At 43.1% G+C, this 12,961-nt stretch overlaps 1 protein-coding gene across 13 annotated transcripts in view; it reads right to left on the bottom strand.

Annotated features, from left to right (window-relative positions):
* The window catches only part of TNS3 (tensin 3), a 282,225-nt gene that overhangs the window by 11,712 nt on the left and 257,552 nt on the right, over positions 1–12,961 (bottom strand). For all 13 annotated transcript variants that reach the window (XM_055807042.1, XM_055807046.1, XM_055807043.1 and 10 more), the window contains 6 exons: positions 11,144–11,315; positions 8,190–8,821; positions 7,459–7,545; positions 4,716–4,847; positions 2,194–2,289; positions 168–245 (listed from right to left, as the gene is read on the bottom strand). In XM_055807042.1, the coding sequence (XP_055663017.1) occupies positions 168–245; positions 2,194–2,289; positions 4,716–4,847; positions 7,459–7,545; positions 8,190–8,821; positions 11,144–11,315 (1,197 nt within the window). The remainder of the gene's footprint in view (positions 1–167; positions 246–2,193; positions 2,290–4,715; positions 4,848–7,458; positions 7,546–8,189; positions 8,822–11,143; positions 11,316–12,961) is intronic.

The following is a 12,961-nucleotide window of genomic DNA, read 5'->3' as shown; positions in this document are numbered from 1 at the left end:
TGGGTAAGAGCTGTCGGCAGTACTGAAGAACCACTTTTAAAAGACAGCTTCCTTCCCTGTGTGTTGGCTTAGATCTCAACTTGTGACATGTTCACCTGCCTTTGGACACCGGCACTCTGGAGCAGAGCTTGACTGCATTCTATCTCTACTGCACTTTAACAGCATACCTCTGTCTGGGATGAGGAGCTTGCAGGGTAGTGCCAGTGGGGTGATGGAATGCTGATACACCAGAGCTGTCAAACTCCCTGTGGTCAGGAGAAGAACAAGACACGCACAATTAACTTGGTGGACAACAAGAATGCTTAACAGTTATGTTGGCTCCAAGTATTTTACAGAATAAGAGGCCTCCCCGTCCTGCCCTTTAAAAACAAACAAACAAACAAAAAAGACCCCCAAAACTCTTGGCACCTAAGACAAGACTCTCTTCAGTCAATTTTAGCATATTCATGTTTCCCAGCACTGTCTCAGTTGGAGGTACTTGAACTCATTAATCACAGTCATATGCTCCCTTTCCTGGCTTAAACCCTAACCTAAATGGCTTTGCTTCAAATGGGAGAAAAGCACAAAAACGACAAGAACAGTAATACATGGAAGTCAGTAAATTTCTTTCAATGCTCTTATCTTATGCTACATTAGATGTAGTAAAATCTTACGAAGATGGTAAGAGTACAAGGGGTCAATGCTATGTAATGAGGCAGAGAAAGAGTGAGTTCTGCCTCTTAGACACCTAGTCTCCACTCTCCACTGCTTTGCCTACATACACCTCTATTTTGTGAAAGTATAAATGATGGTCTAGAAAAAACCTCCTCCATTCAACGCAGCAGTGATGTATGTAGCATCCTCTATTAAATTTTTCTTCTTTTCTATTCAAAGCCACTTTTGTCATTCGGACTTGGCTTAATTAAAATAATTAAACACTAGTCATCCTTGACATTAGCATGAGAGACTATACTCTAAGGAGTGAGAGGAAGGCGCAATGTTCATCAGTCTGTCCGTACAAAAAGCCATTCTTTGGTCCCCTTTACTAATATTGAACATCACAAGCCCATGCTTGAAAAAAAATTACAGCTCAACCAAAACCACCTCATTTTTACAGCCCACCAAAAATTTCTCTGGAATGGCAAGATGACCCAATTCTGCAAGGGTCTTACAGAAACTCAAAATCTGATACTATTAGTCCCTCACTATCTTACCCCCCCAGGTGTGACAGTGCCTGCCCACCCACTTTGTGAAGCAGTTTTGAGGCTGTACACATTGAAAGATTAAGAGATGCTCAAACTAAAGATTACTAGGGCTACATATGTGCTGTAAACAGGTACTTCAAGATCAAGGTAGGATTGGGCTAAAAATTCTGATTTGCAATAGGTCTCATGTCAAATGGACAAAATTCAATCCACCTTCAAACAGGATTTGTCCTTTCCCACTTGTTTATTTCATGGTAGCTGTCCCTTTCCTCGGTGTGTTGGGTGCCGGGCACCGCCCGCTCCAGCAGCCCCACTGAGCTACAGGTGGGATGCCTCCGGGAAAGCCTAAGAAAGGGCAAAAAAGGCTGCACAAGGACAAGGAGGGAACAAAAAGGGTGAGACCCAGCAAAGGACACACCACAGTCAGGAAGAGTCTGGGGGGAAGCAGTGAAGTTGAGCTTGGGAAAAGGGGAAGGAAAAGTGTTATTTTAGTGTTTGTCTCTCACTACCTGAATATCGATTCTAATCGGCAAAAAATTAAATTAATTTTCCTGAAGTTGAGTCTCTTTTGCCCATGGCAGTAAGAGCTTAGCAACCTCCCTGTCTTTATCTTAACTCAAGGCTTTTCCCATCCTGTTTGCCCCTCCTGCCCCACTGAAGAGGGAAAATGAGTGAGCAGCTAGGTAGGTGTCTGGCTGCTTGCCCCAACAGGTAATGTGCTTTCACCCTAGCACATCAGGGTGGCTGCTGCCACATAAAGTACTTTGTGAACATCCCACCCCAGTGTCATTTTAGCCATTGTATATACGCTTGGTCACTGCATCTGTGCCAGAGTGCCCTACACATATACTTAAGGTAAACGTGTACAAAGCTCCTGTAACCTCAGAATGGGTTCCTACAGAAATCATCAGCACTTGAGCAAAGCATTCCCTCATTTGCACTCCATCCAAGTCTATAAAACAGCTCTGGCAAACGCATTTTCCGTGTCCCTGTGATGCACAGTACTTACCAAAATACGGTTCATTTGGGCATCCTTTCAAGCGTACCCCCTTGTGAGTGCACTCAATCAGAAAATGCCTTACAAGTTCATTTGACAAATCTCCAACTGTGTTGAAAAAGAAAAAGAAAGCTCATGAGGAGAAGCAATAAACAGACAATAGTCTCACAAATTAGCAGGTCTTTATGAAGCAGTTTTCCACATTACCACCAAATGTTTTATATACAGCACGCAAAGAATACATTAGATCTGCTCTGCTGCAAGGTTACAAGCTGCAGTAAAAAGGCCATTTTGCAAAAAAACCCCACAAGAATATAGCTTGCTTTAGACAACCATAGGAAAAGGTTTTGTAATCATAAGGGACTGATATCCGAATATACACCTGTGTCCTAAAGGTCTAAGCATGGTCCCAATGACACACAGGAACAGAAATTTGGAAAAGAAATGGTCAGAAATTCTGATGCCCTTGCCCATGAGAAGAACTTGTATCCAACGTGACAAGGAAGTAAAAGTATGATAAAATACTCAGATTCCTAGTGACAGCTCTGCTCAAAGTCCAGATTAAACCAATGGAAGATATAGCCACACAAAGGTAATGATGCCAAGTCTCTCAATAAATTTGTAAGTTTTAAAATGTTTGCAGTTTTAACTAAGTCTTTGCTCCATAACAATTACATGAAACACTCAGGTTTCACTAGACTTTTAAAGCCAGTTTTTATCTCTTAGGAGTCTAGGACACACTGAAATTGTTAAATTGGATGGAATGAGGAGATTCAAATTTCAAGAGGCATATAAAAATCCTCTTGAGATTTAGCATTCTTCTACACATATACATATATATAATTACACATATGCACACATATAATTAAGACAACTTCATTACTTCTTGATAGACTGGTTCACAGTATTTCACACCTGTCTACAAACTTAATCTCTCTCCAAGTAATTAAAGGGTTATTTCATAGCGAGGGGACAAAGCTACCCAACCATTCAAACCTGAACAAAAGAGCCACAAACACAAATGCTCCCTTTGATCCATCAGTCACAATCCAGCAAACACGAGACATCAAGGGTTGACTTTCAGGCTAACACAGAGGAGCACATTACTCTGGACAGCAGAAACTTCTCTGCAAGCGTATATTGCAAAGATCACCTTTTCAAACAGCTCGCTGTTGGCCACTATGCTCTCACAGTACTAAAAATAAACGACTACAATGCATGTGGGAAGGGGAAGCCTGGAACAAGAAATCCTGCAGGAGACGGAACAAATTTGTGCCTTCTGGGATGAAACGATAGGAACTAAAAAAGCTAAATATCACACAGCGAGACACTAAGGAATGCAACAGTCCCTTACTACAAATTTCTCTTGACTACTACCTGCCTGTGATACAGCTAACGTGAACTGGCTGTTAAAGGCTAGCAGAGCTTGAACTTACATGTCTTCCTGGACTTCACTGGTCTGATGACAAAAAAAAAAATTACTAAAAACACCTACAGCCACTCTCCATTTACCCCTTTGTTGCTGCTATCACCACTCCAGTGCACCCTGGTCTTCATTAAATCAGACATCGCATTGGTTCTGCTGATGTTTCTTGGCAAGAAAAAGATGGATTACATGGCAAAGTTTTATTAGAAATTTTCTCAAGATACCAGGTTAAGCATATAGAATTTGAGAGTGTTACTGTAGTCAAGGTGGACTGCTAACCTTGCCCCAGAGTAAGCACAAAATCTTAAAAAAAAACCAAAACCACCACAAACATACAGCAGCCAACCAACCAACCAACCCCGCAGAGACCCACACTTCCATAGCCACGCCACCGGGAATCACAGCTTTCCTGCCATCTCAGTGGCTTACCTCGCCAGCCAGCATGTACTAATGAAATATAATAAGCTTTGTAAAAGGAAAACAGCAGCAATGGAAACCACCCCGCCACCCTTGCAGTGGCACAAATGGAGCCAAGAACACCAGAGATACTGGCTGCTGAGTTTCCACACATTGATGAATGCTTTCTGTTCTTCCCATTTTACCTTTCACAACAACCAGGCACCAGTTATAAACGCGGAACCACTGGAGCTGGGAGAGAGATGTATTCCATCACTTCTTTTAAACAGCTATCACCTTACCTTAGGCAACCACCTCAGATTTACATCTAAAATGTAGAACTGTCTCAAAACAAAACCTTGGGGCCAAAAACATTCAACCTTCCAGCCATGCAAAAGCTTTACATGGTGGTATGTGGATCAGATGCAGACTTGTGATTGCTAGGGAAGACTCATTACTGAGACGGCACTGGTATTCTATTAGGTTGATAAGGTTGAATACACACACAGCCATAATGAGCTCACATTTACAAGCCATGGAGAACCCATGAAGTACAAGGGACACCCAGTCTCATTTAACAAGGTATGAAAAGGAGCCTGTATCAAAAGTTCCACTTACTGGAAGAGGGGAGATTCCTTCAGATTACTACCCAGTAATAAGGACTTCCTACTACATACAGCTTGGCAAGTAATAGACAGAAGGCATACAGTACCTTTCTTGTTTAACTGTAGCACAGAAGGAGGTGGTGTAGCAACTTTCATGGCTAGTCCATAGGCTCCGCGGAAAGAATGGCTGTCTCGAACAACGAATGACCCAGGTTCCTTGTCCTTGAGAACAGCAATGGCTGCAAGGGATTCAGGGGGAGAGAGAGAAACACAGTTCCAGAGCAATGCACGCACCCAGAAAGTACAGAAGTGCAAATCTATAAGCAATAGGAGACTAAAGGAAATGAAATCTTTTTCTCTGTCCCCACTGCCATAGAACAGAATACAATCAAGCATATTTGGGGGATGTGAGTGGACACATCTTGTGCAAATCTTGCAGATACTTATCAATGAGAAGCCTGAAGTACAGATCCCCACTGATTTTCACACTGAGAACGGGGTGCAGGTCCCACCAGGTTTCCTACAGCCACCGCAACACCAAGCTGATTCCTGCTTACATTTTGTCAAGTTGTCAGAAGCATGACAGAAAGCACAGCTCTCTGTAATTCCCAGGCTCACTAGACAGCACTGTTTTTCTTTTCCTATGCAGCTTCAACAGGCGGAGCAGATCCATTTTCATCCACCACCAAGTTTCTGACCCTGCAACGCAGTCTTACTCCCTTACTAGTTTTAAAGGAAGGCAAGGAATGTAAGAAAATATTTGCTCTTACACAATCCAAGCACTGGAAATACTTTACATCTAATAATTTACATATTCTTTGATGTCTCCTGGAAGTGTGACCTGAAGTCCTCCACAGGAGGAACCACTTGCAGGGAAACCGCTTTTGGTCTGCATGAGGCTGCTACAGACTTTGAAATCTAGTAGCCCAAAATCTTAAACTCACATTAAAAGAAGACAAAATGTTAATCTAATGACATTTCTTAATAAAATCCTATTACTTTGCTTAGCCCTCACCCCACTCCCCACCCCCCAATTTTTTGGAAATACTTGTGTTTGTTTCCAGGATTTCTAACAACCAGCAAGACTTCCGAGAAACCCTGGAAAAAGCCCAGATTTAATCCTTCAGTCCTTAGCTGTCTGTATATATAGAACATTGGAATTATGCATATGGGGCATGAAGCCATAATTTGCAAGGCCTGACCAATGATTACATTGTAAACACATACACACACGTTTTTTTCCATGAAATGAAAAAAAACCCTAGTAGTAACAGAATATCAGTAAAATGCAGACGTGTCTCTTCTGTTTAAGTGAGTAGAGCAAATGTGTATATATTCTGTTCCGTTCGTGTGTCAGATGGTAAACACTATTTTCACAATAAATTGTCATGTGCTGTGAGGATGAATACATTAACCCCTGCAATTCAGCAATACTCGCGCAACACTTCTAAATCCATAGGGGGACAGTAATCATATGCTACAGGAGCAGACCATTAAGCATAGGAAAAAAGAACAAGTGCTCCCCCTCCTCAGCAACAGTATCTTAAAACACTTTATTCAAAAGGAATTTTACGTGGTAGGGTGAAAAGACATACTAAAAGGTTGGGAAGATTTTCTTTCCATTTGTTCAGGCAGCTTCCTTTACAATCCACTCCCCTCTCTGGACTCGCATCAAGTCAGGAAATTATTTTTTGCACATTTAAGACTCAGTTCTCATTATGGCTGGGGGGCAGACAAGGGAAAGGGGACTGGCCTGAACGGATCAGTAAAACATCATCCAAAGATGAATTAATGATCTGTTTTCTTTATTCCCCTGGGCTCATATTTATCACTACACTGTAAGAGGCATCCTCAGCATTTGAGGAACTATGAACTAGACAGATATAGCAATTCATCATCTGCCAACAGCAGAAGGTTGTTTTGCTTTAGTGTCAACTTCCTTCCCAATGAAGAACTAATTTGTCATTTTTCCTTTTTGACAAGCGCATTTTAAGAATCCTGGTTTCATGTCCTGCCATAACTCATTAAATATAATTCAGTATAGCTGAATATGACAATAGGGACACAAGGACCATCAGATCAATCACATTTCCAAAGCGCCCAGTGTGCTTTATTTACACATCGTTGCAGGGGCAAGGTTTAAGTTCGCATGTACCGTTCGCACATACATGGTAAAACCTTTCTCCATCTCATTTAATAACAAGTCTATGTACAGATGTACTACATCTGTATTGTACATCATAAAGACGTTGCTCCATGGGAGTGTTATTTCCTGACCTGTAAGACATAATGTACGTCACTTGCAGCTGAAAATAAAATTCAGGCTATAGCAAGACTGGCAGATGATGATGCTTTTATAATGGCTTCTAGCTAATGAAGTATTGTCTGATACTTAGCATCGCTCACCCTATCGCATTGCAGTGAAACACGCGTGGCTGAGATCATGCCAGAGCAGCACACTTGTACTCAAAAACATTTCTGAGAGCACAGATGTTTGGTATCACATCACGCCTATTTGTCATTCCAAAACCTGGAGCTTTTCAGTAAAGTACATTTGCTGCAACTACCACTGGCAGATTAAAATTACTTTGTAGTTAGTTCACTTAGGATAGCAATTTGTCTAATTAACAGAGTATTTTTTAAGGACAACTTGACTGCCCTCCACTCTCAAATTCAGCCTTTGGACAAAAGAAATTAAGTGAGGTTGTCTGTAGCCCTTCCAGGTTTTATATTTCTTCTTGTACATCTTTTAGATATACGGTACGCATCAAAAAAATTGAAGGAGAATTCACCAAACCAACCAGCCATTCTGTGAACAGATATGCCAGAATATCAGTTGAGTTGATGTACCTTGTTCTCTCGAAATATCTGGCTTATACCAGAACTTGGATGTGTCCTGGACAAATTTTACTGTCACATGTTTATCAGCTGTGTTTTCTGTGAAATGAAAGGGGGAAAAAATAGGTCAAGAAAGCTCTTAAATACAAAAGCATTTATTTTCTTTCCGACTTCCTATCACCTTAATTATTCAAAAACTCATGATTAGAACAACCTAAGAGACACTCTGAGGCGCTTTTAGAACCAGCAAATACAATACTGTACACGAAGATTCTGAAAGCATTCTTGAAGTTGCATTTTGCAAAACTCATAAAATATGAAAAACTCTTTACATTTATAAAGGCATATTAATAACAAACGTCTCAGTGGGGTCCAGTGAATACACATCTACCTTTTTAACTATTCTTGACACAAGTCTAGAAAGGTCCAGAAAGCCAGCCCTTATTAAAAGAACTCAGACCTCAGACTCCGCAGGGCTCCCTTGTGGTCTGGCAGTTCAGACGGGAGGCTACCCTCAGCTGGCACCTGCGGGAGCGCAGAAAGGATTCTGCAGCCTCGCTCTCCCAGTAACACACCCAAATCCAGTGAAACTGGCGCCACTTACTGCAAACATTCAAGTCCTCTCTGCCATTTTCACTCCATTGCATTTCCCCTCCCCTCCCCACTTTTAAAATCCCCTGAATGCTTTTTATAAACTCGTATAAAATCAGATGTATTTTGCATTTCTCTGATGCAGAACCCACCTGGCACTGGGGAAGCACTTAACATTTTTGAGAAATCTGGGAGGACGTTTGGGAAGGGGATGCTGATGGTGCTCCCACTGTGGGGGCTCGAGAAGCCGCTCGAAGAAGGTGACACGGAAGCAAAGGAACGGTCTCCTTCGGAGGACCGCTTTTTCTCTGGGAGAGGTGGCTGAGCATGCAGGTGCTGCTGAACCACACTGTTCTGGCTATTGTGTCCAGAGGCCACCGTAAGAAAGTTCTGCGTCAAAAAGCCATTGTCCTCAGCATGTGCCACTGATGAGCCCGCGGTTTTAGGAGAGATTCTAGCATTGGCAGGGAAAGCAGCTTGTTTCTCCTCTCGGGGGGAGCTACTGCCCCTGCTGCTCCCGCTGTTGCTCAGGTAGACCCGGGCATTGCTGCTCACAGCGGGTTCTTGCTGTGGCTCTGCTGGTGAATTCTCCAGGCTGCTCAGGGTGACGACTTGCAGTCCTGGAGTTTGGAAATGAGACAAGAGAGAGACATCTTGCACGGCATTTGAAAATTCAGAGGGCACAAGGTAACCTCCCGGCGGCCTGCTGTTTCCTATGGAAAGCTGGAGCGATGGGGAAGCTTTAGGGCTGCTCTCAAGCCAAGGGCGTTCCGTTGCAGAAGAGCTGTCAAAAAGTCAAAAAAATGGAACACAACAATAAAACAACAGCCACATCGTTCCCTTCACACGTCACTGTACAAGCCCTACGACAGCGATCACGGAAAGCAAGGGATCACCTCACCCAGGACAATCCCCAAGGTGTGTGTCCACAGGCTGGAGCTGGTGACAGCTGGGCCAAGGGGGCACCAGCCCCACCTTCAGCACAGGTCAATACCGTCTGCTTCATCACCCCCCACCCAGCCATGCTGATCAGACAGCTTCTGAGTTTTGTACTGTAAACCCAGCCACCAAATTTATCACAGCTGTTAAATACCCCTCCTTCCCCCTGTCTGAGGAGGGTTACTGTGAGTATGAATCAACTCAGTGAGGCTGTTCATGGCCCTGCCGCACGTACAGTGGTCCTGCAGGTCTCTACATGCTGAGCTCAAGTGCTACCTGGAAAAGAGCAGCAGGAGGCAAGACTCTCTGAAGGCAAGGCTGCCACCAAAGGCAGAGGTTTATGGAAGAAAACTGACACTGCCACGGTAGTCCCTACGATGCAGCCTCTTAAAAGAAATGGGCTAAGCAGTAGTTGCGCATGGTTGCACAAGAAATTAGTAATTACTATAAGAACACACAGTTCGCAAGACCCAACTCCTGGACCAGGTAAGTCCATTTAAATACAATTTATATTAAAAAAGGAAGGAGGCAGTTAATTTATTTGATGACAGAATTGTTCTGATTGATAGAACTAAATAATTCGACAGCTAACATTAGATTTTTCTACTAGCCATTCCACCTGCTCAAGTGAAGAGTAACAAATACCCTTCCAACAAGATAAACTAAGCTTCTGATGAAACAACCCAAGAAAAAATTAAATTGTTTCCTTGCTTCTAAAAGTGAAACACCCTCAGACTGTAGCTGAAAAACACGACCAGCAATATCAGATGTAGAGAGAACAAACTCATTGTGAGATGCAAAGGAAGAACTGACATAAGATACATAAAAAGAAGAAAGCATTTTTATTTAAAAGGGAACCACGGAAATGGATACCAGTAAATTTGGACAGATCAAAGTAGAAGGACCATAAAGAAATGGAAGGGAAGCAAACGGAAGGCTGACATCATCGCAAGAAAAAAACCCTACAGCTGTAGGTATCTGCTAGATTAAATGAAAAATGACGACAACAACCAAAAAATTTAAAAATAAGTGAACAGAATTTTCTAGATAAAGTTTGAAGTAGGAATGCAAACTTGGTAATGACTGGATTGCCTGACAAGCTTTTAATTCATATCCACTTAGAATGAAATGTTAAACTTGCCTCCTCCTCAGAAAATACTAACATACTTTGTTCAGTCTCATGATTCACAAAACGAAAACATTTTTTCACAGTCCAAGTACTGGTTGAAAATGAGATCAATTAGATGGGAAGATAAATAAAAGATAAATAGGTATCAACATACTCAAAGTCCTCACTGAGTGTCTGACACACCAACCAACAGCCTTCCAAACACTCACTGTGAAAAAGGAGCCAACTATCCCAGGACAAGAACAGGATAAATAGCTACAAAGGAACGTTGTTGCAGAGTGATGGAGAGGGAAACCTCATCAGCTGTTAACACATTACCTCCTATCGATTACGTATTTACAGGGCACAGCTAATGGCTGACCATTCCCTGTCATGGCCTTCTGACCCTTCTGACAGTAACCTGAGGCTCCTTGGTGGTTTGCTGTGTTTCCTGCTATTTCTCACCTTATGCTGTAAGCTCCTTTGGACCGTTTTGTAAATTTACACTATTCAAGCTCTGGTCCAGAGCCCTATGTGTTTGCCACAATACAAACATGAAATAATAAAATCTCTCAGCCTGCTGAGCAGTTGAAAGCAAGTCAACTAAAGTCAACTATTCACTACCAATAAGAAATCTTCCGGCATTTTACTGACCAGAAACACACGTACAGCAGCGAGAAGAGTGCTCCCTCCCTTTCATATACAACTTCCTCCAATTTGAAATGTCATGAAATGCTTTTCAGTAAGGCATCAGAGAAGCTGGTAAAGCACACAGGGAAATACATATGAGCTTGTGCTAGTATGTAGTAAAGTAACCAAACTATAAATTCCTATTTATTTTTGTATTCCTATTTATCTTCCAAGCTAATTGTGTCCGACATATAAATAACATCTGTCTACGCGGCAAATTTCAGCTGGTGGACAACAACATCATTATAAGTCACAACCAAACTCAAGGTCCTTGGACAAATGCTCTGCAATGAAGATGCAGGCGTAACATCTTGGCTGGAAACTGTGGTTACGAGAAGTACACAGCAAGGTAAGAGAATTTTTTCCTACCTTTCTCCCCCTGGGATAGGGCTGTTACTTGTCACAGTACACGAAGATGCAAAACAGCGCTGAAAGGAGGGATCCGCCTGCATGCTGGCCCTCAGCAAAGCCGGGTTAGTGCCCACAGCACTGTCAGACATCACCATGGAGTGGTTAATGGCTTCGGTGTAACTTCGAGACTCTACAGCAAAGGAAACAAAGTAAAAGGCAAGTTAAAAAAAACAATTCACATTTTTGGAGACTTTGTACTGAAAGAGATGTTTGTAAAACAATCTGGTTTTCTCTTAATAGGACTATAAAGAGCAAGTTTTATTTGTTTGAGCAGTAACATTTCATTTCACAACATCACGCTGACTGCTGAAAACATCCAGCAGCACAAACGGCAGAGGGAATAAAGATTACAGAATTGCACCACTCAGGCTGTTTGATCAGCTCTCCAGGGCACATTCTCTAGCCCTAAGGATGCGAACAGACCCGTCTGTTCCAAGTCGTTTTGCATTCCACAGTCCACAGCGTTAATCGGATACATCCAGTCAAGTGTCCTATGTGACCATACACACCAGCAGCATGCCCACAAGCACCAAAGTAACAGCAACTGCAGTATTAGTTCAGCCCACTGCTGAATGGGGCAGGGAACCTGGTGGAAAATGATGTGGAAAACACTCACTTACTCAGAACCTTCCTCAGAACCTTCTTCACCTCAGTCTTTACCAGTAAGACAGGCCTTTGCGAATCTCAAGCCTCTGAGACCACAGGAAAAATCTGGATCAAAGAAGTCTTAACCTCCGTGGAGGAGGACCAAGCAAAGGAGCACTTAAACAAACTGGACATATGTAAGTCCATTGGGGCCTGACAGGTTGCACCCGCAAGAGCCTAGGGAGCTGGCTGATACCACTGCCAGGCCCCTCTTGATAATCTTTAACAGGTCACAGTGGCTGGGAGAGATGGCTGAAGACTGGGAAGCTGCAAGCATCACCCCTACCTTCAAAAAGAACATTAAGTGTGATTTGGGGACCTGCTGGCTTGCCTAGCCCAACCTCAGTCTCTGGGAAGGCGATGGAGCAACTAACCCTGGAAAGCATTTCCAAACACATGAAGATGACTGAGCATTGTCAGCACGGATTTACAAAGGGGAAATCACACATATCTGCCCTGATAGCCTCCTGCAGTGAACCGACTAGCTTGGTGGCTAAGGGAAGAGCAGTGGATGTTGCTTATCTTGACTTTAGTAAGGCTTTTACCATGATCTCCCATAACATCCTCATAAACAAGCTGACAAAGCATGGGTTAGATAAGCAAACAGTGAGGTGGACACAAAACTGGCTGAAATGAGGCTTGTGATGAGCTGCACCAAGCCCACTAAGACGCATGTCACTAGCATTATACCCCAGCGGCTGGTACTGGGGCCAATACTGTTCAACACCTTCATTAGCAACCTGGATCACGGGATAAAGTTTCATCAGCATGTTTGCAGAAAACTGAGGAGCGAGTGCTAAACTAGATGATGGTGCTGCCATTTAGAAGTGGGAGAAATGTACCAAGAGGAACCTCAAGAAGTTCAACAAGGGGAAATGCAAACTCCTGCACCTGGGAAGGAGTCATTCCAGGCACTGACTGGCTGGAAGACAACTCTGTAGACAAGGACCTGGGGGTCCTGGGGAACAGCAAGCTGCCCATGAGCCAGCAACGCACCCTCACGTCAAAGGCAGTCAACAGTATCCCAGGCTGCATCAGAATGAACGTTACGAGCTGATCAAGGGAGATGAGCCTTCCTCTCTGCTTAGCACTAGTGAGGCCACATAGGGAGCTCCGTGCCCATTCCTGGTC

The sequence above is a fragment of the Falco peregrinus genome, chromosome 5, assembly GCF_023634155.1.
Source record: "Falco peregrinus isolate bFalPer1 chromosome 5, bFalPer1.pri, whole genome shotgun sequence".
NCBI classification, from domain to species: domain Eukaryota; kingdom Metazoa; phylum Chordata; class Aves; order Falconiformes; family Falconidae; genus Falco; species Falco peregrinus.
The sequence above is the reverse complement of the archived record's forward strand: the minus strand, read 5'-3'. Positions and strand labels throughout refer to the sequence as shown.